Here is a 24,814-nt window from a genome sequence, read left to right as displayed (position 1 = left end):
TGTTCAGGGTTGTGTGTTCTTATTATGGGTGTGGCACCTGATCTATCGCCTAAAGGGTCTGTTGTTCTAATTCTGACGCCTACGTTAGTTTATGACATCTGTGTTGGTAGAGATAATAACCTTCGATCTGCTTTGAGAATGGAATAAGACGCAACTCGAGGCAAATCCTGCATCGAAATTAATGCTTAACAGAAATACTAGACGAAAAGTTTAATTTACATGTATCATTGATATATATCTCAGTGCTTCCACTTTAAACAGTAAATCAATCGTCAAATTCGGGATCAATCTCTTCCATATCTCACTTCTTTCGTCCTCCCGTGGCACTTGCACTGCAGGATTGCTGTTCGTACAGCATTTTACAGTTTGTTTGCCCGTTCATGATTATATCCTTTAGTGCATCCATCTCCTTCCAAACGGCGCTGCCTTCACCATGGACTGGCATGATCGGCCATCTTTGACGGAGCACGCCAACATCGGGAATGTTCGGAAGGAGTACTCTGATACCCGAGGAGCTAACGGCTTGAACGTCATTGTTCTTGTCAAGAACATAGACTGAATTCATGGCAGTATCGGCAGCATCGTTTTCTCTGATCTGAAGAAACCATTGAATTACAATATGTAAGTCACCCTTATTAGGAAACGGAGATGCAAAGCTGTCTAATTTATCCTCATCATTGCTGTGTTGCACAGGGAGATTCCGTGGTGTTTGGTATAACACATCAACTCATTTCTCAGCGGGGGTCAAATAAGAGTACAATCGAGTTTCTGCTATCCCTTTCATCGGCGGTACCATACATGTACACGCACTCGTGGTCGGCTTTCATACTTATATAGCACTAGGAATAAGGGATTTTTTTCAGAACCGTTGTCAATAACGTACATGGGCCTATACTTCGTACTTCGTCATTTCTACCTGTTCGTTGCGAAATCTTGAGGGACCCCTCATCCCCCGCTGAAGCCTCCAAACCCTGCGCTTGATACAGTATCTGGAATGGTAAATAGCGTCATACGCCAACTCACCTCTCCTCCCGTGAAGAAGGCTTTCGGCGTCAGGTAATAAGTATTACTGTTGGTGCCATTGAAGGCCTTGTCACCTGGCCTACCATTCCGTGTACCCATCTTGATTCTCCCATCCTTAAAGCTCCCACCAGTAACGACCGCGGCAGGAGCTTCTCTGAAATTCCCGTGGTACGCGAGGTCAAGTGGATTCCAGGTCTGAAGCGGTGTGGTGTAGATAATTTCCAAGGGTATCGCATAGGTCCAACGTTGTCTAAATAAAACAAGGATGAAGTTATTATTTTGGTAGGCTATGAAATAAAGTCCAGAACAGATGTTTGATATTACCCCGACAGTGTGAGAGCATGTCCGTTGACCAAAGGCAAAACAGTAATTGGACTCTGTTTCATTCAGCTTCTGCACCTGCATGGCATTAATGGCCCTCTTGGTGAATGTCTTATTATGGAAAATCGTTCAAAAAGAGAGACAAACATTACACCGTTCGCTGCAAAAGTGGCCAGAGAAGCTGAGGCGACATACTTGTAATATTTACAATTTCTCCCATTCCTTGAACACATCGCGAGGGTAGATGGCGCTACCTGTTCCTGTGACGTCATCGCCATGAAAACAGACGAGTCTGAAAAGCCTCGCTTCCGATTCCCCGAACCCATGGCCCCCTTCTTAAATTCTTTGAAATATCTGGAACAAAAAGTCAGGAGTTTTAAAACATGATATCAGACGCCTCCGGCGGTACGGACATGTTGTCCGCATGGAAGAAGGCGGACTCCCCATGAAACTGCTCCACTAGCGCCCGGAATTGGCCCAGGGGCAAAAGGAGACGAGGAAGAACCAGAGTGAGATGGTCGGTCGTGGTGAAACGGGATGTAGCAACTGCAGGTGTAGGTGGAGACCTTGAGGAAGCTGCTGCAGACCGGACACAATGGTGTAAAATGCTTGCACTACTGATGTCCTGGACATCATGTTACCGCACGTCTACGCTGTTGCTAAAAGAGTTTATTTAGGAAATTGCATTCTGTGTTTACTTCTATCCTTTAGTCTACCGTGCAAGAGATACATGTACTGTTTCGCATCCTGTTTTCCGTATCTTGACGTCGTGTACATACCGATGGTAGTAAGCGGCATTCAATGTAGCTGCGTTTGAATCCATCTCGCCAAGTTTGTAGGCTTTGAAACCGAACGCATCATCTTCTAATGTTGCATTGTAGTTGTCGAGACCTGGGATCTCTTCCATCAACTTGTCCAAGAATGCTGCATTGTGACCCGTTTCCTTCCAGTCGAGCGGGCCACCCTGGTCAAGCTTGTGGTGCAACTGAAACCTGTGATGAAAAATGAAGGAAGGCTCTTCCGTAACGCTGTATACCGTGCAAGCTGTCTCAAAGCGCTTTATCACGTACATGTACTCTACTCATGCGATGTCATGTGGATACTTGGATCAGCCACTCTCGTGCAGTTTTCTTATTTTATATACTCATATTTGTTTAGATTGTCTCGAGAACAGGATCTACATGTAGTTGACGGAATATAAGTATTAAGCTCAATATCCTGAAACGATGAAATAGGGCTTTGGCGTTATTTCTGAGACTGATAGTGCACAGACGTAGAGCCAGACGAAGTATGGAGACGCGAGAGGTGGAAGAATGTGACTCCGGGAAGTGATTATGTCAGTAACAAGAGGTCCATGACTCTGATTCCTACCTCGCAGCCCTAGATTTAGCAAAATCTTCTCGTGACTTATGAAATCGCTGCCTTGAGTTGATGTCGTCTATCACTCGGAAACCATTCAGGGGGATATCTTGTTTCAGAGGGTGGCAGAGAATTCTGTAACCAAGAGATAGGTGGAGCAAAAAAAACGCCTTGATATTCTTAGTAGCCAAACTGATCTTTTTCTTAGTGAGTGGAAATCATGGTTGATCACAGCTGAGCGCAGCGGATTGCATGTGCACGTAGAATTAAGCTACCTCCCCATCAGCATTACTCATGGCCTAAGAGAAGAAAGCTGATATTTAAGTGTATATTCTAAGGACAATTCGAATAAGTTTGTTGGTCTACAAGAATTAGAAACCAAATATGTGTGCAAACGTGTGGCAACATTAAAATAAATAGTTCAAACTAACTATACTGCTCGGTCCCTGCATTGAACTTTATAGCTGATTCTGAAGGAAATTTAGCATATTTTCCTACCGATAAAACCACTGAGCGTAAACAGGAATGGTATCATTGATAACATCAATGATCTTGGTCGGCAAGAACGCATAGTTCTCACCAGCATCCTTCCTCCCGGTGTAGGAGCTAAATCGTATCTTCTGTAGCAAGTCATGCCACGTTGAGGCGTCAATGAAGTGGCGGTCGCTAGCGAAGGGTTCATCAACTGAGTCGCTACCGTCTGCATTCTTTGGAAGAGTCCAGAATCCTTCGAGGTAGCATAGGTTTGGCTTTTGAATAGAAAATGATGGGGAAAGGGTTAGCAACATTCTGGAAGTGGCCAAGTCATAAAGACTACAACCACTTAAACTGTAAATGATACACAATCCAGGTAATGTTTCAACACCATGTCCATATGTCAAAAGTGCTCAGGCTTGGAACCTACAATGTACCCTAAAGCGGGTTTTTTTCAAAAAAACCCTGCACTTTACTGCATTCACATCGCATATATGCATCAATGAGCCTTGTGTTATGATAACCTTACTTTGAAAAACTTCCTGTAGTCATTATTCTTGGAATCTTTTTTAGAACGATCCGAATCTCTCCAAGCTTTGAACCATTCCTTCATTTCTGTCATCTGCTTTTCGACTGACATCCATTTAAGTCCCGCTGGTACATCTGGGTAGGGTATGTCCTCAACCTCCTTATATGTCTTGCTACCTACGGAAACATGCAGCACAAAATTATTAGTATTTTTAAAAATTTTCAGGTGGGCTGTGAACTATTTTCTTGGACTTATAATGTTCTGTGTCCGGGCTTGGGCAGGTTTGCGGTAGGCTTCCACTGAACGCGATTTTGCTTGCATCGCACAGTACATGCGGCATCGCAAAGCAACGCTGTTTTAGGTTCTGATTGCAGTGAAGCAAAAATTAACAAAGCCGTAACGCGCCGTGTGTTGTCGCAATTGCATGCAGTGGAAACGTACTTCACTGCGGGCGATTGTGACAAAGCACGCGCTTTTAAAGCTTCACGCGACGCATCACACGCAATGACTCAAAGAAAGGATTGTATACCGCGTGGAAAAATTCATGCGAATCGCATCAAATTGCATTATTTCATGATTTAGAGGAAACCTTTTTTGCACGTAGTACCCTTTGTACGTTGAATGCGATTGCGCATGCAGTGGAGTTGTTATTTCATGCTGCACTACACCTATAAACAAGGCAGAAATCGTAAGCCGTTTTTTTAGTGAAATTCAACCGAAATCACGTCAAATCACACTTATTGTAACCTACTCTAAAAAAGTACTGCGCAATTTTTGAAATGTTGAAATATATTGCGTCACACTCACTCGTGGATGGCCTTTTCAGTCTGTAATCATTGTGCCTCGTTTTGAACTCGAGGCCATTGAGAACAGCCACAAACTCTCCCATGCCGACGGTGCCTCTATGGTTGGCATGGTTGTGAACGGCCGCAATTCGTCGACCGGTGAAGGAATCGGCGAAATACGGTCTTGTGCCCGTCTCCACAACCCGGTTCTGTTTGATTCCAGAACTTCCCTCAGACCTTAAAATTAAAGATTGTCGATCAGGGCACTGCGACACCTTTTTTCCAAAACTTTTATGACAATTCGTCAGCAAGAAAACTTTCAGTTTCAATGTTATATAAGAGGGTTGAAACTGTCCTAATGATTGTCGCACTCTGCAATACAGCTCGTGTGGAGCAAAAATGATGGCCCACATTCGAGCTCCACCCTCGCGGTGTTGATGAGACAACAAATACACTCTGCTCTAGTGTAGGCCACTGAGGGTACGTTTCCTGCTGTCGACCAATCACTTTCGATAACTTACCGGATTCGCTCCTCGGAAGCCAGCTGCATCATCATCGTCTGCCCTGTCAGGAGTTTAAGCTGCATAGAAGACTCGGACTGACTTTTCTGTATTTCCTCTATTGCTGAGGAGATCGTCTCGTAAGCTCCCTTCAGGTCTGACTCGTCTGCGCATAATGATGACGTCACCAACACCAAAAGCAGGATTGGGGCGTATTGCCACTGTTGAAGAAAAGGAAAAGAAAATGATCACTTTGAAAGTTTTGAAGAGGCAAAGATCTTCCAAAAATTACAATTAAGGAGTAAACATTAAACGTTTTATTAGTTTTTTTTTAAATAAAAATGATAGAGTCACTTGCACTGTACCTGAATCATTTACTTAGATTAAACTTGGCGTCAAGTCTAATCGGCCGAACCGAAGGGGAAAAATACCACGTTAAGCTTAAACGCTAAGTTTACCTACCATGGCTGTGTCTCGCTAAGAATTGTCCAGAGAGTGTGATCGCTGCATCCAAACTCTGCTTCTTAAGTGATACGAACTCTCCAACGAAAAGCTTTTTGGCTTTCATGTTAACGCACGAACTAAGTCACCCCTCCATCGGAGAGTCTTTAATTATTATCGGTATGTTGTCCATATCTCCTCCTGGTAAGTATTGACAATTTTAATTAAATTCACCAGATCAATAGGTAATTACTGCAATATTTGTTGTCAAGTTTGTGCAAACAATCAATTCTAAAGGATTTCATCGATGTTTTTAGAATTCCGCCCCTAAATAAGAGACAAATTATCGAACCAGTTTGTTCCGTTATTATGAAAACTATTTTTCTTTTCAGGAAAAGTATTCTTATTGTTATTCTCCAATCGAACTTATTTAAGTGGCCAGGAAGACCACAGAATCATGCAGAGATTCGATATTGGTTGTGGAGTATTCTAAAATTGCAGAACAATTAGACGATCGATTCATGCAAGGGTGCCAAAGGCGCCCCGTTAGGAATGTCTACACTGACAAGGTTATGCACTGCGACACACAGTGTTGCCTTGTTGTCAGGGTGATCAATAGGCCTAAACTGACAAGAAGGAGTTTTGTGTCGGCAAATCGGGCAGTTTCTCCCATCTCCTGGCACAGTCAACTTGTGGAGTTTCGAGGGGTTGTCGTCCTAACTGGTGACAACTGGCTTCGGGTACCCTTATACCTGACTGTTGATCATCCTATTTGAACAACGTCGCGGCAACATGTTGGTATGGAGTAGATGGACACGGTGGGTATTCGTTGGTTCATTCCGATTTCGGTGGCAGAATCTTACCACAGTTCACCTGGTTTTACAACGAGCTTTGGCGATTTGGATGAAGCTTAAAGTACATTCTTTTAAAAACTTCGGTTTCTTTCTTGTCAGAGTCTTTAATTAACCAAATGAACACAACTAACATTTACATCAAACAATTTGCATAGACATCGTGGAAGCCCAGATCAGTGCCCATGGAAGGTCGTTTTGGTCAAGGTGTGCACAATGTTCGTACAAATGTGATGATATCAGTCCATTGTTCCTTGTTCCTGATGTCTACACCACAGTGAGACCCATGAATAGATTTCGACTGACTCCCCCCTCCTGGTCAAAGACTTTGGGCACAATGGGCAATATGATGAACGCGTCCAAGTACAAGAAGAGGAAGCACCTGCGGCATCAGACATGTCAAATATCACCTATTTTCCAAGACTGACAATAAATACAAACGTCGAAACATCGAATCACCTATACACGGTACGCCAGCCCGAAATATCATATCTGGATAGACTAGCATCTGCGCAATACTACTGTAGTTAGCGTTTTTCTCGGCTTCACCTTCTTCTTTTAAAATACTCAATGCTCCTTGCCCATTCTCAAGAAATCAATGATTGGTTTCGGCATAAAGTACACTAGCTGTCCTGAAACCTAAACTGATTTGTTTGGCAGACTGTGCAGTCATTGGCGTTGTTGGTGTCTTCACCAAACGTCACATTACTGCCTTCGCTGAATCATGGCCGAACCTTTCGGTTAGCTGAACACTGATGCTTGCTAGATCTTCGAACAGCGAATGCCTGATGTTACCTGTCACCAGACAAATGTTATCCATCACCAGACATCACATTGCCTTCGTGGATTCATGGCCGAACCTTTTGGACAGTTGAACACATTGGCCAGGTATTCCGATTGTGAGAGGGCTGATGTAATTCTGAAATAATGACAGACATTCAATTCATGTACAATATCGAGGACCATTCTCGAAAACTCCTTCTTTCCGACATTTTGACTAGACTAAATACCTCTAACAACAAGTATAGTCTACAGATGACCTGCGTTTTTGACGCATTTGTCGGAAAGGTCCCTCCACAGTTCATAGCCGACCCCGTAAGCACACGCAGGTACCCTGGATGTATAATACGGGTTGAGCATTTTTCTTTTTTTCCTTACTAGCAATCATAAGTGAATACAAACCTGAAGCCCGGGGTGACCAAGTCCGACGATGGATTTCCTTTCATGCACCATCCCTGCAAAGAAGTACAACATCTGAGCGTATCAGTTTCATGTGTCAATTACGCAATAGGTCACTCTGTCCTACGTATAAGGTCGGACAGAGCCCAACACCCTCTTGTAGGGACTTTCCGATAAAATCTGTTACATACCTATGCAAATGCCTCGACAAAGGGTTCGACGAGTCCATTTCTATGTTCGACCGCACTCAGTGCCAAAGTTGTGTCTACGGATGTTATAATCGGGGCAAGGTTGAGTATAGGAACCTTTTTTTCTCTCCAAACCATTGTACCTCACAAAGGTGAAAAGAGCGTACATGTACTTGTGATTGTGTCTTACCTACCTGTGTGAGTTGGATAAAGAAAAGCTGTTCTGAAGAATATGACAGTCCTGGCAACATGCGGTCACCAATCTCACCATTTCTAGCGGCGTCTGTATATGCCTAGATTAGACAAAGGACTCTTTCAATCAAGGGTTTACAGTATATTCTGATATCAATACAGAAGAGCTGGTCGTCCTTCTTGAAATTGTTCTGATATTTAGAAATATAGCATTCAGACGAGCTGCTCACGAAGCGCGACGCCTGAGCATTTCTGAACGGTAACCATCTATTCATCCGGGCGAAGTGACGCATTGGAAAAGAGACCTGCCATGCAGAGTCTTATGTCAACCGTGGCTACAATTAGGAACCTCTTGACACAAAATATAGAAAAAGGCAATTTTCGATTTCGATTACAACTGAACATGAAGTAAGAACACGTAGTTCTATTGGAATCAATATCCGTCAAGAGATCAATATAGCCACTGACCTCAAATGAAAACTTTATCCCCGTAATATCTGCCACTAGCCGTCGGACCAGCATGTCGTACCCTTGGAAGGTAATATTACTCAGCTGAAATTCACAAGAATGAGAGAAAATTAAAACCTAATCATTCTTCTGCACCTTCTACATGTATTTAGTTATCGAAATGCTGAAATGATCACGTCGATACAGGGTAGTAGAAATTCTGACCCGCCTTCTCCATTTACGTCCCCTTCCATTTGCTCTCTAACAAGGATTTCACCTCTGACTGCTATATGGCTGCAGGTGGTTGGGCGGTGGGGGTGTGGTAGTAACGTGCGAGTCCGGGACTTCTGGATATTTGACATAGGTTGGAGATACAGACTATTAAACGCTACTCTATTGCTATGCTGCCGCAGAAGTGGTTCATCTGCTTTAGAGTAAAGGGCCAGAGCCAGATTGACATTATCATTTTCTTTTTACTCGTATCCTGACAACTTTAATCTAGCTGAGCAGTAGTTAATTGATTCGTGCTGGTGTAGAAGTATTAACAATGTCCCCCAGTTATAGGTGGTCATACAGACCAGTCATATTATAGGCAACTCGTACATTTATTCCAGGCGGACAACTCACTTCCACTGGACTTGATGTCCAAGACATACTTTTTATAACGGGATGCTTGGATGTTTCACACTAACATGGCGATGAGAAATGTTTAGTATAGTAGTTGTAAATTACTTCTCTCGGCTAACTTACATCCTCCCCTCTGTATGCTAAACTCTTCATGTACTGCGTAGCACAATCGATTCTGTTCTTGAATCCCGGAATGATATTCATGGAGACCAGCTTCGAGAGAGCTGAAACATATAAACATCGTGCCAGCTAATTGTGTCTGCCTCCATGTTTTATTTGCATAGACTAGTCAGGGTTGAGATAGACTGGTCGATGCTGCCAAAGATGCAAATGCGAAAGGCGCTGTTTAAAAGGCGATTAACATAAATAAGTGCATTACAATAACTGTGTGATAAAACCATCATTTATCAATCACGCAATCAAAAAGAGATAAAGAATGTCTTACCTCGTCCATCAAAGCCATGACCGTAATGATGGCCAATGATGTTCCCTACACCCGCGTAGTTTACAAACCTGAAAAATAGAAAGAATTTTCAAAAGCAGAAGGCGAATTTCATGCCAATCATTGGCTGCTTATAACTTAAAGAATCTACTTAAAGAAATGACCTGCTTTTTCCTGATATGACTTCTGCACAGCACATTTTTTTAATCCCTGTGTAACCGAGTGTTTAGTTCGTCGAGCCTCTCTGCCGCCAATGTCCTGTTTGTAAATCCAACATGTAGGCCTAGACATATCACCAGGGAGGAGAATGGAATTGTCGATTCCGTAAAAACCTTATGTGCCAATCTAAACCGGAAAAACCATAAACTATTGAAGCTTTTACTTTCACCCTTTTGATCGCTTTTTTTTATTCGTTCTCTGTGTATGATTTTTATTGCATATTTGTAGCATCAAGGCTACCCTCGCTATGTAGAACAACTTCCGACCTGCTTCCTCTTTTCTATCAAATTTCATTTCTGTTACATTCAAAAGCGAGCGAGAAACCAATCAGGAAATGGAGCATTCGATGGCATGCCTAACATGGACCTCGCCTATGTTGACTTACCCTTCTGACTTCTGATGAAAGAACGGCTCTTCTATAAACCCAAGTACAATACCTAAACAAAAGAAGGGAAAGCGGGGTAAGGAGCATATAATAAGCCTCCTGAGATCCTGGGGAGCGACTGTCAGTTGCTACAACTTAATAGTAAGTAACAAAAATATCGACTATCATAATTACCTATGTTGCCATTCTCAAGATCATGAGGTTTGGTCATCAATGCCCGCCTGTACCTGAAACAAAATAGCCACCAGTTAGCTTCACTGTTGCAAGCTTACACTTTGTTGAATAATTTCAGAGAGGTAGGCCTATAGTGTCAAGACTGTTAGTTGACACAAGAGTTTTATTTTTCAATGCACATGAACATGCAATATCATACAAGGACAAGGTGACGTCCATTGGAGATGGTACTAAGAGATATCGTGATACTCACCTAAAGTTTAGGTTGAATTCAGCAGCCTGGTCCTTCATTTCTAACATCTTGGCTTCAACCATGTCCTTAAATCCCTCTCCACGCAGGTAATTCTCGAGGAACGAGGTATTCGATACCGTGAGCTGGAAAACAAGAAAGTGAACATTGCTAGAATGATGTTCGTTGAGTTTCAATTAAGGATGACAAGGCAAGAAGGTGATCAAGTGCCATTTTGATCCATTTCGAGGTCATTGGAAACCAACAATACGTCTCGTTGCCCTAGCCGGCCAAAGCCTATCGACCCCTTGAAAGATCTTCGTGGGGGTCGATGTTATCAAGATTTTTCCTAATAATCCTTGTTTGCTAACACAATAGAACAATGGGAATTTGAGCGAGGTGCGAGCGGGCTTTGTTTAAAGACAATAGACCGCGTATCGGGCTAGGCGTGAATTCTTTTAACTGCGAGGTAAAGAGCAAAATAAGGTAATGCATGAGCTGCTCAAGTGTTCACTAATTGACCGTGTCAACCTTATTGTACATCTGGGTTTTTAAACATTCTCAGCAGGAATCAATAACAGTGGCGAATGTTATCCTTTGGAAGAAGATATCGGCAGGTTATGTTCACACCACTGTTGGTAGAAATTATGTGGTCTCAGACCACCGGACTCGGACTCGGCAGTAGAGAATAGAAGATTAGCCATACCATTCAAATCGTTTTCCAGTTTTTTCATATTCATACTTCGTACAAAACATCTTGATATAACAAATTGACTTGCCTTCTCGTAGAATAAATCTAACTTGCTCTTGTTTTTTATCCATTTTGGCCCACCTAATAAAGCTACATCTGTAACAATCTGAAAGAGACGTGTACAATCCTTACTTTGATGTATGCATAGAATTCTTTCCCGAAATTAAAGATATAGTACGTCTTCGTTTGGTCGTCTCGTTTTATAGACGGCACATTGTGAGCTTGTGTGCGTCTGATGCAACACAAAAGCTTCAAAGTCGCTTTGTTGTCAATTGGTGCACATGGCAAAGCAAGAACCAAAGCGAAAGGTTTGCCTGGAAAAATCGAGTACATACGCTCTAGACGGCAAAAAATATCACCCAAGAAGTAACGTGAGCGAAGTATTCATATATACAGTGAGGAAGTCGAGGAAGCGACCACTGATTCTACTTTGGCAACATGATGACGGCAATGTTCGTACAAGATACATCAAAATTAGCCGTTTATAGTAACATTTCTCTTTTAGAAGCATGTTAATGTCGATGAACCTTCCGATGGCTACCAATACATATTCTGTTCATCTCACCTGTTCCTGTATGATCTTCTTGACAGGTCGAGGCACCCAATCTAGATTGTCGACACGTCGTAACACAGCTTGCTTGACAGCGTCTGCAATCCGTTTAACCTGGGGGTAATGGAAGTGTGGTTAGTGATGAATAACGGAAGGATGAATATTGATCACCAATAACGCTGGGTTTACATAGGTGCATGAAAAGACATTTTCGATTTGTACATGTTATTGAAGGTTGAGTTGTTTCTCTCCACAGATGAAATAAGCCATTGAACAAGAACGTAACTAAACTAAATCAGTAAAGAGATTACTATATTTATGATGAATCTTTCACCTTCATATTCCCAATCACAGGATGTTCAAGGTCATCGTCCAAGGCAGCCATTAGAGCTAGACCCATGACGTCATCAAGGTGATAGATAATACAATGTTTCCAATCTCTCTCTGGACAGGTGTTCCTGATATCACCTATAATCGAGAAAAAAATGAAGTTGAGAATATCGATTCTAAGACATCTTCCACATTAGTTTAATCTGGAACTGTTAGATCTCTAGAATGATTGCCAAAACCAATTTCTGTTAAAACAGAATGGTAAGGCTCTATGCATATTTTATCATATCTATTGATTGGACATATTGCGCTGTGGGTGGATCAAATTCTCTGAGCAATTGTGGCAGCATACTTACTCACATCAATAAGCTTGGTGTCTCATCGTCAACATTTGTACCAAGTGGGAATATACGTATGTGTATTGGTTACATGTACATATTGTGCTTACATTTTGTTGCTTGGTTGAAGTCCCTATTAAGATCATTGTATTCATCTTGGATCAACTTTGGCATCGCAAAGATATTCTGTTCCATGAATCTCAGGGCTAGGAAATCTCGGATTGCGCTGCAAAAAGACAGTCTGCATCATTTGGACAATGTCAAGTCCATTGTTTCATTTAAACATCCACCTAGTACAAGAATAGTCAACCAACACCATCAAAAAACGAAAGAATTATACCTTTTCTTTTCTTTTGGTCAAGAATTCTTTTTGCTAATTCTGTAGCTCTTACCTGTGAGACATCTCTGTTGCAATGACGTCGACCACCTTCAAATATCTCAATGTCATGTTGCCATGAACGAACACAAACTTGGTCTTCTCATCGAATCTGTAGCGAAAGTTGAAATAATGTTCCCAGTGTACCTGAAAGTGATAGAAAAGAAGTCAATAGAATTCCCAGCAGACACCGATGAAGCTGATAAATCTCTTCCTCGACACTCCACAGTTCTGGCGAAGCAAGCTAGATTGGCAATTTTAGCAGGGATCTATGAAGAAACAAAGTGTCACGTTTAACCTTTATATATTATTCGATATCTCTTCCGTAGTTACTGCGTACTGACATAAGAATTTGGCAGAGAGAGAAGGCACCGGTAGTGGACAAATTGGTGGCTTACTCGTGGTAGAGTGGCGTTTTGGTATTGGTTTCACCTCTGGTACACTTCAAAGCTAATCAGATTCTATATCTGGACGTATTGATAGGTCCTGGCGAGACTACTTGATCACTTCCTATTGGCTACGTTCATGGTACACACTGATATCAGTATTAATATGATTTGACGTAAGTAGTACGTGTTCCCATTGAGACCACTGGCTATATTGGCTTCGTCCGTGGTAAAAACTGAGTATCAACAACATAATATTCGACCTAAGTAGTATAAGTTCCCATCGAGGCCGCTGGTTATGTTGCCTGGCCTACTTGGTTTGCTTTGAGTATCCTACCAGCTCCAGTGTGGTGTTGTTGTACGCAATATGCAAAGTAACCAAAACAATAGCCTGTACAAGAATATCAGGAGAGCCTCGTTGGTCGCAATCCAAACAGAGCTCGGATGGGGACTCGACTCGGTTTAGTCTTACCAGCTACTCTTACGGTCATCAATCAAGCCTGTAACATATCTCGATCAATATCTTGGGATACCAATAGCATTAATATCCCCTAGATAAGCACTCTGGTGATGTTGATTTTCACCAAAATTAGATTGGCATCTCATATAGGGTACCATGTTAACTGGTGGCTTATTATATATTGCCAACCGACGCCAGTCTTGATGGGGTGATTGTGTGAGCTTGCTTGCTATTTAGCTATCAGGTCGAAACAACGCTGTTAGTCTGGTACAGTCACCATGACAATTGACCATTAGTCCGGTTCCTCGCGGTTCTTGGTCAAGCTGACTGAGATATTAGGGATGGACTAAATCAGGCGACAATGTCGTTAAGGAACGAAATTTTCATCCAAGCATGTCAATTAACTGTCTATGGTGAATTTGCTGAAGAAAGCTAGGGCTGTGGATGACTCCTCAAAGGGGAAGAAAGATTGAAGTGGGCCAGATTATGTCAGGGGTAAGCCATGTTGAGAACAAAATGAAATCTTGAAGCAAAGCAACTGTAGTGCTAATACTTGGGTAACTGACGCGAAAATATATGGAATGGTAAGCTACCTAATTTCTCAACATTGAGATGGTTCAATGAGACTAAGTTCTTGTCACTTCCAGCTGGTTATACGATACACCCTGACAATGATACGGCCAATTTTGGTGTGTATTCTCCCTGTACTGCGAATACTGACCTCTCTTGCGTCCAGATGTTGCTGTACTTCGGCCATCGTCATCTCACGCATTCGGTTGGTACTATCAAGTTTATCATAATCAAGCTGCAAAACCAATGATGCCTGCATTATTACAAGACAAGTGCAAACACGCGATAAAGTGTATCACGGACGTCTTATAGAAGTCCGTCCGAGGCTTAACTCATCGCTGAAAAACACTTCAAGATGGTTTGATGAGAGTTTAAATTTATTTTAATTGATACAGTCGGTAAACACGCGATAATTGAATAAATTTGTTCTCCTATTGGATCACCAACCTGGCATAATCTCATATAGATTGAGAATATTCCATCCACAAATTCCTCCACCGTTCTCTTTGGACCGAAGTGATTGGCAATGTTCCTCAGGTATGTTCTGTATCTCTTGTTGTACATCTGACAGTCATGGACGGAGATTTCTTCAAGCTGAAAATAGAAGCACTGATTTCACAGCTTTGCAAGCGAAATCATTTGATGAAAATCTGGATTTCATTATTTAGAAAAACAAATGTTTACATTTGGTAGATTTGAAGAGGATTCTTTGACATCTGCTTTAATGTGGCACACGCTCAGTTCTATCGTCTGCTTAGTAGACCTTAGTCAGGTGAAAACGCCTAAGCGTATAGGTGCTGGCGTCTTGTTCATAATAAAACACCAATTCACTCACTTTTATGAATGGAATATCGTTGTTGCCAGCATCGACATCGACATAAACGTAGAAGAAGGCTGGCGTGCCGAGGACGAAACGTGAAGTGGCCAAGGCTGTGTTCACTTCAAATCGCGTCGGTAACCAGTTGGAAAAATCTGAAAAGGATGCGACGTTCGTTTAGTTGATAAAAAATCAGAAAGAATCATTTCGGAACTCTGAGGATTCCTTCTCCCTGAACCATTTTTGGGTATATCATGTGTAAACCCCTGATACTGACCCATAATTCAGTCGTCTGCGGCCAGAGCATCAGCCAGTACCAACAACTCCTCTGGCGTCAACTAGCCAACCACCAATTCCCAATAAACACTGCGTACGGAACTCGTATCACAATAATGTTATATCATTAAATGATAACGATATGTAAATATTACTTGTCTATTCTCACCTTAATATTAGCAGAAAAGTAAATATTATAATTTGAAAGTCAATTTATCTTGCTTTCCATCAACTACTTTGATCCGAAGAAGTTGCTTGCCGGAGATTTGTTGGCGCTGTACATGTACAATGCACTTACTAATGCCTATAACGGCCTATACTGGTGTGGAAAATGACTCAATACACTTGAAAGCCATCTTTAAAGCCGCTGATCAGAGTCAATTTGGAACCGAGTTTCCTCGCAAAAAGTTCAAAGAATGGCGTTCACTCGAAAGCCATCTGTATAAGTATCGTTGTGGAAGTGTTCTAGTAGGCAAAACATTGATTCTGCAACATTATAGGGCAAGCAGATCATTGGACCATTCAGAGATTGACTTCTCCCGGGGATAAATAATCAATCATGGCTGACGGATGCGGACGTCTGAATGGATGACGCCGATACTTCGCTTTTGTTTTGATGGGCACAGAGGAATGGGCTCTGCACTAATCATGCTAGTTCCTGTGTTCATACGAGTGTTCGTGTCTGAGGGGAACTTAATAAAGGGTTGCATTTTATCAGAGATATTAAAGCATATCGTGTTTAAAAGTTGAACTACGACCACTACGACCTTACTCGTTAGCTGCATGGAGTAGAAGTTCGTTCGTGCTACAATGATACCCAATACCTTCTACGTTCAAGCAAAAGGAGAGGATAAACATTACTCTTTTTTATCGTCTATTCCTGACAGGTTATATTCCGCAGGTGCAACATGGCAATGATACTCGGTTTTTAGAATCTGGTATCTATTTTCCACCAGAGAGATAGCATCAGCACCGCTACTGCTAGACAGGGCGGCCGGAAAACGAGAAAATAAATCGAAATCGAAATGAAGCAGGAAACTTAGAGACAGATTACAGGCTAGATTTGATTTTAATCATCTTTTTCTCATCGTCTTCTCTCCTTCTTTTGCTTTCTTAATCTAAGATGGACAATACTGTTCTGAATGTTGATATCTGTCATTCATGGTGTCCATGGTAAAGCAGGTAGTGGCTAAATGCCGCTAGGTCTGCATTTTGTTAGGATGTGTTCACAGATAGATATGATGAAAACAAGGAGCTGGGTTGGACATGAATTGGGGTTGTTACCTTAGGAAAGACATGCATAGCCTCGCGTGTTTGAGGCGCTGCAACTATCAACATTTCGCTTCTGGTTCGTTTTGAATATTCGTTTCTTGTTTTACAGACGCCCACATAGAGACAGGAGGTGTATTCAATGTCGGATAACCATCTCATGTCGGTTTCAGGTTGAGCGACCCACGGGATGGATGAGATAACATGAGCATTTCGACCATTAGTTCAATTCCTTCCGAATGATTTCTTGCCTTGCATTCTCTGCCGATTCTCTAAGGATATTTGCCCCTTGCCTCGACTACACTTAAGCAAGTCTATTGGCCAATGGCAAGCAAAAGTTCGCGCCGAGAACATTTTTTTCGATATTCGCCGATGGGAATTGCACAGAGTGGCCATGGGGATATACTCTCAACACGGTGCACTAAGGGAGCTTGGCAAGTCATCTTTTTGAATTTACAGTTGGACAGATTCTCTTGATAAAGATACCTCACCACTCGTCGGGAGCCAGAGTCAGAAAAAGCAATTCAAATGAATGTCTATGCTCAGGTGAAAGATAGCCATCGTTGCGATGTTTAGGAGGTAAACACTCATCATCGCTGGTGTTATCTAGTCAACCAGATGTAGGAATTCTCTTATTTCAACCGATGTTCTATGGCATGTCTAAATCTGGTTGCTAGAAGGACCAAGCACTTGGAATAGGGGCCTTGAAATGCGGGACTACATCGTGTAACACAAAATGATCTTAGCCCTGCACCTTTATACGTACTGTATAATGCTTGTCATAGGTCTAAAGATATACTTAAATCCTTCATCAAAAGTGACTCACATTCCTGGGGGACATTGACATTTTACACGAGCAGAAAACTCTTGCTACGATATATCGATATACCGTACGCCCGGCCGGGCTGTATTGCAAAGAATGGCTACCCATGCACCCCGTAGCACACATATGCGTAACGGCATAAAAGCGTTGCCTCCACAGCCATAACAAACACTCTCACTCAATATAATCGACGAAATTAGTGTATCTAAATCATTTTATTAACCTTTACCATTCGCCAATACATTGATCTTTATGACAGAAAGTGGAATCTACCGTTTTCGTAGCTATTAATGATCCTAAATGGCCAATGCACGCTATAGTCGATGGTAACGGTAAACGCTGTATTTGATTATTATGGCCGTAATTCGCACTTTGGCAGCCCATTATGGGGCTGTAGATTCTCGTTATCATGGTAAAAAACACCCTACTCTAAGCTCGGAAGGCAATGGTGGGTACGTACCAAAAATTCCATTCGAAATTTGTTTGATAATTGGTTGTAACTGGGAGAATTGAATTGAAAAATACAAAGATTCATTCACACCAAAAATACTAAATTAAGCTATTTAGCAATTTCTAATATCGTGGCTTCATCATATAAGAAGATATCAGCGCTATCGATTAATCAAACGCCAACTGACATTTCAAATTTTAAAAAAGCCTCGGCGCTTTTAATAATAGATTGGTAGGATGTATGCGAATAAAAGAATCAACATGTTGGCTTCCAGTGGAGAAAATCCACCTATTCAGTCATCTGATTATATATCAGGGCTTGTTGGCCAGAGATTTAAATTTATCCATCAATGCAAAGCTGCACATCTCGTTGCTCTGCTTTCTCGAGGCATCTATGCATCATTATCCACAGCCAAGTGATACGAACATGAGGGGCTATGCATGAGCTATAGTGGACTAGGTGACTGCTATACACTGTTTAGGAACTGGTCGGGTTCGAATTGGTGAAAATGGTATTTCTTCTTCAATCTTGAATAGTGCGGACGTAATGTCAGATGGGAGAGACACCTGTCGGCATCTTCGTTGAACTTGATCAGGCCCACTTTGCTCGGCATATACTAGAAATCTTCTATCAAACATTTTACGGGGGAAATTCTCCGGCATATAATCTCATATTAAACATGTTATGGGGGAAATTTGGCCAATTTTGATGAGTTGAAGAATGATGGTAAAATTTTATTGAGGGTTGTTAATGATACCATGATAAGGCAGCCTATCTTCATAAATATAGACGGCAGACAAACAGCGACCCGTCGGGAGTCGCAAGGGGAAATACGGCCCCCTGAATTGATAATGGATGCCCTGGAATGGAATGGATGCTTGCGTCTGAAATAATATGTGTCCATTTACGCTAATGGAAAGTAGCCAGATATATTGGTTTGAAAATCCATCAAGTCCCATCCCTTGGGTCTCACCAGCTACATGTAGCTTCAGAGCTAATGATGTATTTGTTGCTTCAATGTAGGACACCGCAGTAATTTTGTAAGCGTGAAAAAAGGACAAGCAGACAAACTAAAGGACATGCTCATCAGAACCACGTGAACTGCCCAAAAAGTATCGGCAAAGTGGTCCAAGAATGGTTTGAGTCCTGTGCAATGCATAATAGTCGGTATGCAGTCAACTTGACAAAGGGATCTCTTTAAGACCCGCGTCTGTGCCCCGCGGGGTTCGTGCTAATGGTCTTTAAGTCTTACAAATAGCGCCAGCGTTATATTTGCTGTAAGTACACCATCGTTAGTGATTCGATTACATGCAGTACAGTGGGTCATGTCGATCAGAGTGGTTCTATTACCAATATCGATCTCCAACAAGTGTGATGATCATTATCCGTCAATCAAGCTACTCGTGCCCATCTTGAATATTACCAACAGCTGCTCCTTATTGTATTGTAATTGCTGGTTTCATTGAGCTCTTGGTGAGCAAAAGGTGTCTGACCCGGAAGTGGCGGCTGATGGACACCCCATATGGCCATACCGTACCTGCATTATACACTTCAGGCTACTATGGTTAGTTGTCAATGCATTCCCGCTTTTCCTTCCAAAAGCAAGGCATGGTTGTTGTAAGACAACCTGACAACGGCCTGCATCATATAGCAAAGACACTTCTGCGCCGGAACCATAATTGAGGGCTCCTAATCAACCAATTTACTCATCAAAGCAAAATTTACGGGGGCCGACCGCCAAATATGCTGTCATTATTGGTGTGTTTCTGATAAGCACGCCGGACCCCCTGATTTTTGTTTTTGACATCCCTGAATACAACAGGGTGCCTTTATAAAAACTCTGCTTGAGAAAAGTGGTGATGTGGAATACTTACCCACTTCTCCCGGCTTGTTTCCCCATCCTCCCAACAACCACAGCATCTTCTTCAAACTCCCCATTTTCTCCACCTCCGTTTCCCTGTCATCGACACACGACCTATAATAATCCTTCATCTTTCGCTCCGTGGAATTCAATCTCAAAAAATCATCCGACGCCGGTCGCTCTAAAATCCGCCTTGCCCTTTCTAGTACATCCAAATATGGTTTTGAAACACGGTTTCGTTGGTTGTCGCCACTTTTGTTCTCCTTTACCCATCCTGAGCACGCAAATGCGTAGAAGTCGTCACAGGGGTTGATAGTCAGGTTTAAATTCCCTAATATTCGCCCAGCATCCTTAAGACACTGTGCTGTATGACACTTTGACGCCAAGACCTCCTGTTTGATCAGGACCGCGGTGTTTGCGAAGAACGCGGCAAGAATTAGGCAACAGACCACGAGGCAGACGATGACAATGCTGAGGATAACTATGACCACACGACCTGATATGTGCATGGCAGTTAAGTTAAGCTAAAATTTCGAGAAAGTCTGTTTCGTCCATCAGTCGAATTGTGTCTAGGTATCCATCTTATACAGTTGTCATGTAATATTCGAACAAGATTGTGCATATGCGCCCGTATTCCTTACGAATTGAAACTCCACTGTCATATGAATGCAGGAACGCAGCAGGCCATGCACCAGCAGCCGTCGTGTCGCATGTTCTGGATTCCGCCTTTTATATGAATCTGATCGTCTGCTGCTGGAAATGTCTCCCTGGCGCGAGATGTCCAAACAAATCAATAACAATTCGCTCGAGTCTAAAAATGTCGATCACCACAACGCTAGAAATGCATTAATAATGCCACGTTCGATAACATATCGTGTTTACTAAAGTGAGATGAAAACTGAGAAAACATCCAAAGAGCGCACCGAAGTCTTATATAAATATCCATTGATGTAAACCTTTGATTTATAAGGGCAGGCTGGAAGATATTATTTCAAAGGCTTTGTTCAGACGAACATCGTAGTTTCATGATCTCGTTTATTCTATTCACGCCCGTCTTGCCAATACTTAAAGTGAGCCAATAGAGTTTTCAGGCAGACTTGCATCAATGCTCGAGTACTCCCGATCGGCTATCTCGGCAGAATCACACTGCTCGACTTCCCATCTGATAACAGTCTCTACTATACCTGGCGTACAAATTTTCTACGAATGGCCGGTGTAACGGTGCAAAATGTCCTCCTGGAAAAAGTGTCCAGATCTATTTTTATTATTGCATTCGGGCCAAATTCGATAATTGCCTCCTTAGGAGTCTAACACGCTAACGGCAGAAGGAAGCATCGAAATTTCAAATCTTTTGAAATTTGATTGACCCACGCAGATTTGATACCTACGTTGATCTCCGTGCGGCTTGAGCTGATAAGCTATCAACGTTCAATAGCCTGACTATAGCCACAGCCTAAACTATCAGTCCACCAAAGGAAAAGTGTCAACCTGGCTGGTTCAGGGCACGGTATATATCCTGGTTACTCTCCTAAGATTGAAACGACAATGATAACGTCATTGGTTTTGCTATGTAGCAGGAGACTACCCTCGATCCGTACATTGACAGTACAACGAAGCTTCAGCCTACGCTAATCTCTAGGAGAAAGAGGCAAGAACGAGCCAGCGAATACAACATTTTTCACTGACAAAGTACGATAATCCTGTGTAGCTTCACTGGATTAGCTTTGAGCCAACGCCATTCAAACACTGTCACTGTGTCCCTATAGGCTCATCATAAGATATCCCGCTCTTTCAGGCGAAAAAAAACCCGCCGGCACGACGTCCACCATTGTTCTCCAATACTTCCATCGTCTGCTATACCAGCGTTCGCCGGTACAGTACCAGTCGCGTCCAAGGAGTCGCGTCGGAACTCTTAATAGTGATAACGATCGCTAAGAGAATATCATCAATCGACCCGCAGGCGCTACCTCTGCCTTACTAGGTGACTGACCTAACGAGCCCAACCCGCTCAGGGGTTCGAAATAATGTGGTGATTTTGGACATGTCTATAGGAAATTCTACAGTAACATTCAGTTTTGGTGAGATCTTCGTTGCAGTCTTAAATCAGTGTGTACTTGAATTTGTAAAGTTCGGGTTCAGCGGTTTCAAGATAAAAATGATATTGACAAATTGATAATAATGAAGATTATAATACTATATGTACATGAATGAATAAAAAAAAATTAAGAGAGAAAAAATTATAGATACACGGAGAATCGAACCTGTGACCACCGGATTGAAAGTCCAGCATTCTAACCGTTGAACCACAGAGGTTTTTCATGACTCATTGTCAGAGTGGAGATTTTCTTTGCGTATTAGCCAGGCAATGGCGCAGGGCCGGGGAGCGAATTTACAATTCACAAACAGGATAGTCACAAGATATATTTCGAGCTTTCTGATTGGTCAACTCAGCCAATGTACATGCGCACATGGCCCAAGTGTAGGCCTACTCCTTGTTGTGATGTTGTCAAGTAGTACAGATGTTTGGGGTTCGAATCCCATGTGGGAAATGACGCCCCCTATGGCCAGGTTGTCATCGAACGCTGCCACCTGGTGGCGCCAGTTGGTACCTGTACTCTCCCTGTTTGAGTTTCGACCAGAATAGTCCAATAGAATAGAACTCCGCCATTGGGATATATCTTGATGCTTGCTGTGTTCCCAAACATCGCCACCAACTACACCAGTCGTAATTGGTTGTCCGAGAGAGCGATTTTAGCCCCACGAAATGATGCCGTCAGACACCTCAACAACACGCTTCTTCAACGTCTTCCTACAGAAGAGAAGCTGTACACATCCATAGACACTGTACCCGACATCGATCAAACCGTTCACTATCCAGTCGAATTCCTCAATTCACTCCAACCAAGTGGCATGCCCCCACATGACCTCAAATTGAAAGTTGGCTGCCAAATAATGCTCCTCCGCAACCTCGATGCCCCAAGATTGTGCAACGGGACGCGCCTCATCGTTTTAAGGCTTCTAAGCAACATCATTGAAGCTACCATTGCCATCGGCGAATATGCAGGATCAACAGTCTTAATCCCCCGGATACCGCTCATTCCAAGTGACTGTCCATTTCAGTTCAGGCGACTCCAATTTCCCGTGACACTCTCCTTCGCTATGACAGTGAATAAAGCCAAAGGACAGACACTAAAAGTCGCTGGACTATCGTTATCCACACCATGCTTCTCCCACGGACAGCTTTATGTAGCATGCTCCAGAGTTGGCCAATCGTCTGCCCTGTACTATCACGAAAACGGAACAAAGACAATGAACATAGTTTATCCAGAGGTACTTCAATAGCAAGAAACGCTACATCGACACCACACAGGTAAACTGCTGGTACGCCCAAACCCGTCGCCGACGGGTACCATGCTAGTAAGATATAAATGGAAGCAAAAAGAAAAAGAAAGATATATCCCAATGGCGGAGTCGAACCCACGCCAAAGGATGCCTCCAGATCGCTGAAGAAGTGTGCGCAGTTTAGGCTACACCACATGACCATGATCAGCCAATCAAACTGCGAAAATTATTCTAAGTGTCAGTTCACTTTGGGAATTATAAATTCGCGGCCGGGGAAGCGTTACTCCCTGATTGCCTCGGTTCATGCCCATTTCGCCTTGTCTTTTTTCGCCTTTTCCCATTTTGCCTTAAAAAAATATACATTTCGCCTTCTCCATTTTCGCCTTTTCCTATTTTGCCTCTTCCCAATCCGCCTTATTCTATCTCGCCTTTGTCTTTTTTCGCCTTTTCATTTTTCGCCTTATGCTATTTTGCCTCTGTTTTATCTTGCCTTATCACAAGTTGCCTTATCCATTCTTGCCTTCGTCTCAGTTTGCCATTGTCTTAATCTGCCTTCTCCTATTTCACCTTGTCCTAATTTACCTTTGTCCTTATTCGCCTTCATCCTATCTCGCCTTTACCCGCCCCCGGCCGCCTTTGTATTATTTCGCCTTCTTCCCATTTCGCCTTCTTCCTACTTTGCAACAAACTTGGTGTCTTTACCCAGGTTTGTTGAGTCAATCTTTCATATGAAAGTGTCTTCAACAGTGTTGAAGGGCTTCTAGGGTCCATTCGGGGGTACCCCCAACCAAAACCCGGTGGACATTGCCAAAATTACAAGTGTAGATAACTTCTCAGCCATTATAGTCATATTACATTACATACCATATTACAAAAGACTTTTGTCTCTTTTACCCATGTTTGTGGGGCCAATCTTCCATATAAGAGTGTTTCCACGAATTATGTTTTGGTACCCTACCCAAGGCTGTTGTTTAATTACCAATATTTTCAAATCTTCATAACTTCTGAACCATCTACATGTAAGCTTACATGTATCTCCAAAACCAACTTAGTATCTTTACCCATGTTTGTCAAATCTTAGAGTTTTCCAAGTCTTTCATGGAAATATTTTGGCATAGTGTTTTGGCATTCTTTGATAAGTAAGACTTGTGACCTGGTACTATATAGGAGGGATGGGGGTGCTAAGTATTTTATTGATCATTCAAAGTGTGAGTGCTTCTGAAGTTCTTTATTATGGACTATGGTCAATAGGCCTACTCAAATCCAGCAATCTGGAAGATGTATTCCTTTGATCATTGGGGAATTATGAGGCCTTCTCACAGAACGAGTTAGCTCTCAAGACAACAAGGCAAAATAGAACAAAGGCAAGATAAGCAAAGGCGGATTGATAAAAGGCGAGGTGAGATATGGCGAAACGGGAGAAGGCAAAATGGGTAGAAGGCGAATTGACACAAAGGTCAATCAAGAAAAGGCAAGATGAGATAAGGCAGGATGAAACCAAGGCAGAATAGGACAAAGGCGAAATAAGAAAAGGCAAACTAGGATGAGGCAAAATAAGAGTAAGGCGAGTTAGGAAGAAGGCCAATTGGAACAAAGGCGAGATAAGACGATGGCGAAATCGTAGAAGGCGAATTGAGAAAAGGCAAGTTAGGAGAAGGCTAAATGGGAGAAGGCAAAATTGGATGAGGCGAATAAGGTTAAGGCGGAATGGGCAGATACCGATTGCCTCATAATGGCCGAAGACATGCCCGAGCAACAGGCAGAGACAAGACCACTAATGAATATTCATAGGTTGGAGGGTCCAGGCCTATCTATTAGACGAGTGCATGTTTTTTACTCTCAAGTACAT

General features: G+C 42.5%; 2 protein-coding genes across 3 annotated transcripts; both read right to left on the bottom strand.

Moving 5' to 3' along the window:
* Nucleotides 1–209: 209 nt before the first annotated feature.
* On the bottom strand, nucleotides 210–5,546 carry LOC135491146 (uncharacterized). The gene is made up of 10 exons (XM_064776831.1): nucleotides 5,454–5,546; nucleotides 5,013–5,212; nucleotides 4,514–4,728; nucleotides 3,707–3,882; nucleotides 3,202–3,452; nucleotides 2,716–2,838; nucleotides 2,124–2,336; nucleotides 1,540–1,698; nucleotides 1,024–1,273; nucleotides 210–595 (listed from the first exon to the last, which is right to left on the bottom strand). Exons 1-10 carry the CDS (start codon nucleotides 5,454–5,456, stop codon nucleotides 302–304), a joined length of 1,884 nt encoding a protein of 627 aa, XP_064632901.1. The 5' UTR covers nucleotides 5,457–5,546; the 3' UTR covers nucleotides 210–301.
* Nucleotides 5,545–21,018, bottom strand: LOC135491144 (endothelin-converting enzyme 1-like). 2 transcript variants are annotated; one of them, XM_064776827.1, is made up of 19 exons: nucleotides 19,637–21,018; nucleotides 14,962–15,098; nucleotides 14,574–14,720; nucleotides 14,278–14,361; nucleotides 12,727–12,857; nucleotides 12,445–12,560; nucleotides 12,001–12,134; nucleotides 11,682–11,780; nucleotides 11,145–11,222; nucleotides 10,390–10,511; nucleotides 10,137–10,189; nucleotides 9,963–10,014; nucleotides 9,362–9,429; nucleotides 9,040–9,140; nucleotides 8,311–8,394; nucleotides 7,845–7,943; nucleotides 7,466–7,518; nucleotides 7,079–7,202; nucleotides 5,545–5,633 (listed from the first exon to the last, which is right to left on the bottom strand). In XM_064776827.1, the coding sequence occupies exons 1-18, from the start codon at nucleotides 20,130–20,132 to the stop codon at nucleotides 7,103–7,105; spliced, it is 2,154 nt and encodes a 717-aa protein (XP_064632897.1). In that variant the 5' UTR covers nucleotides 20,133–21,018; the 3' UTR covers nucleotides 5,545–5,633; nucleotides 7,079–7,102. The 2 variants fall into 2 exon arrangements, with proteins under 2 accessions (XP_064632897.1, XP_064632896.1); XM_064776826.1 differs by lacking the exon at nucleotides 5,545–5,633 and having other exon boundaries at nucleotides 6,365–7,202.
* Nucleotides 21,019–24,814: the final 3,796 nt, after the last annotated feature.

The sequence above is a fragment of the Lineus longissimus genome, chromosome 7 (assembly GCF_910592395.1).
Source record: "Lineus longissimus chromosome 7, tnLinLong1.2, whole genome shotgun sequence".
Classification (NCBI taxonomy): domain Eukaryota; kingdom Metazoa; phylum Nemertea; class Pilidiophora; order Heteronemertea; family Lineidae; genus Lineus; species Lineus longissimus.
This window is presented reverse-complemented; position numbering and strand designations above follow the sequence as displayed.

Bases quoted from the DNA above. Each gene is read 5' to 3' on its own strand.
- LOC135491144 (XM_064776827.1), bottom strand. From the start codon at position 20,132: ATGCACATATCAGGTCGTGTGGTCATAGTTATCCTCAGCATTGTCATC. The intron at 12,561-12,726 runs GTAAGAGCTACA...GTCTTTTTGCAG, and splicing joins GCAACAGAGATGTCTCACAG to CGCAATCCGAGATTTCCTAG. The intron at 9,430-9,962 runs GTAAGTCAACAT...TCTATTTTTCAG, and splicing joins TTTCATCAGAAGTCAGAAGG to GTTTGTAAACTACGCGGGTG.
- LOC135491146 (XM_064776831.1), bottom strand. The intron at 3,453-3,706 runs GTAAGGTTATCA...TCTATTCAAAAG, and splicing joins ACTACAGGAAGTTTTTCAAA to CCAAACCTATGCTACCTCGA. The intron at 1,274-1,539 runs GTATGTCGCCTC...TGTTTTATTTAG, and splicing joins AGAAATTGTAAATATTACAA to ACAACGTTGGACCTATGCGA.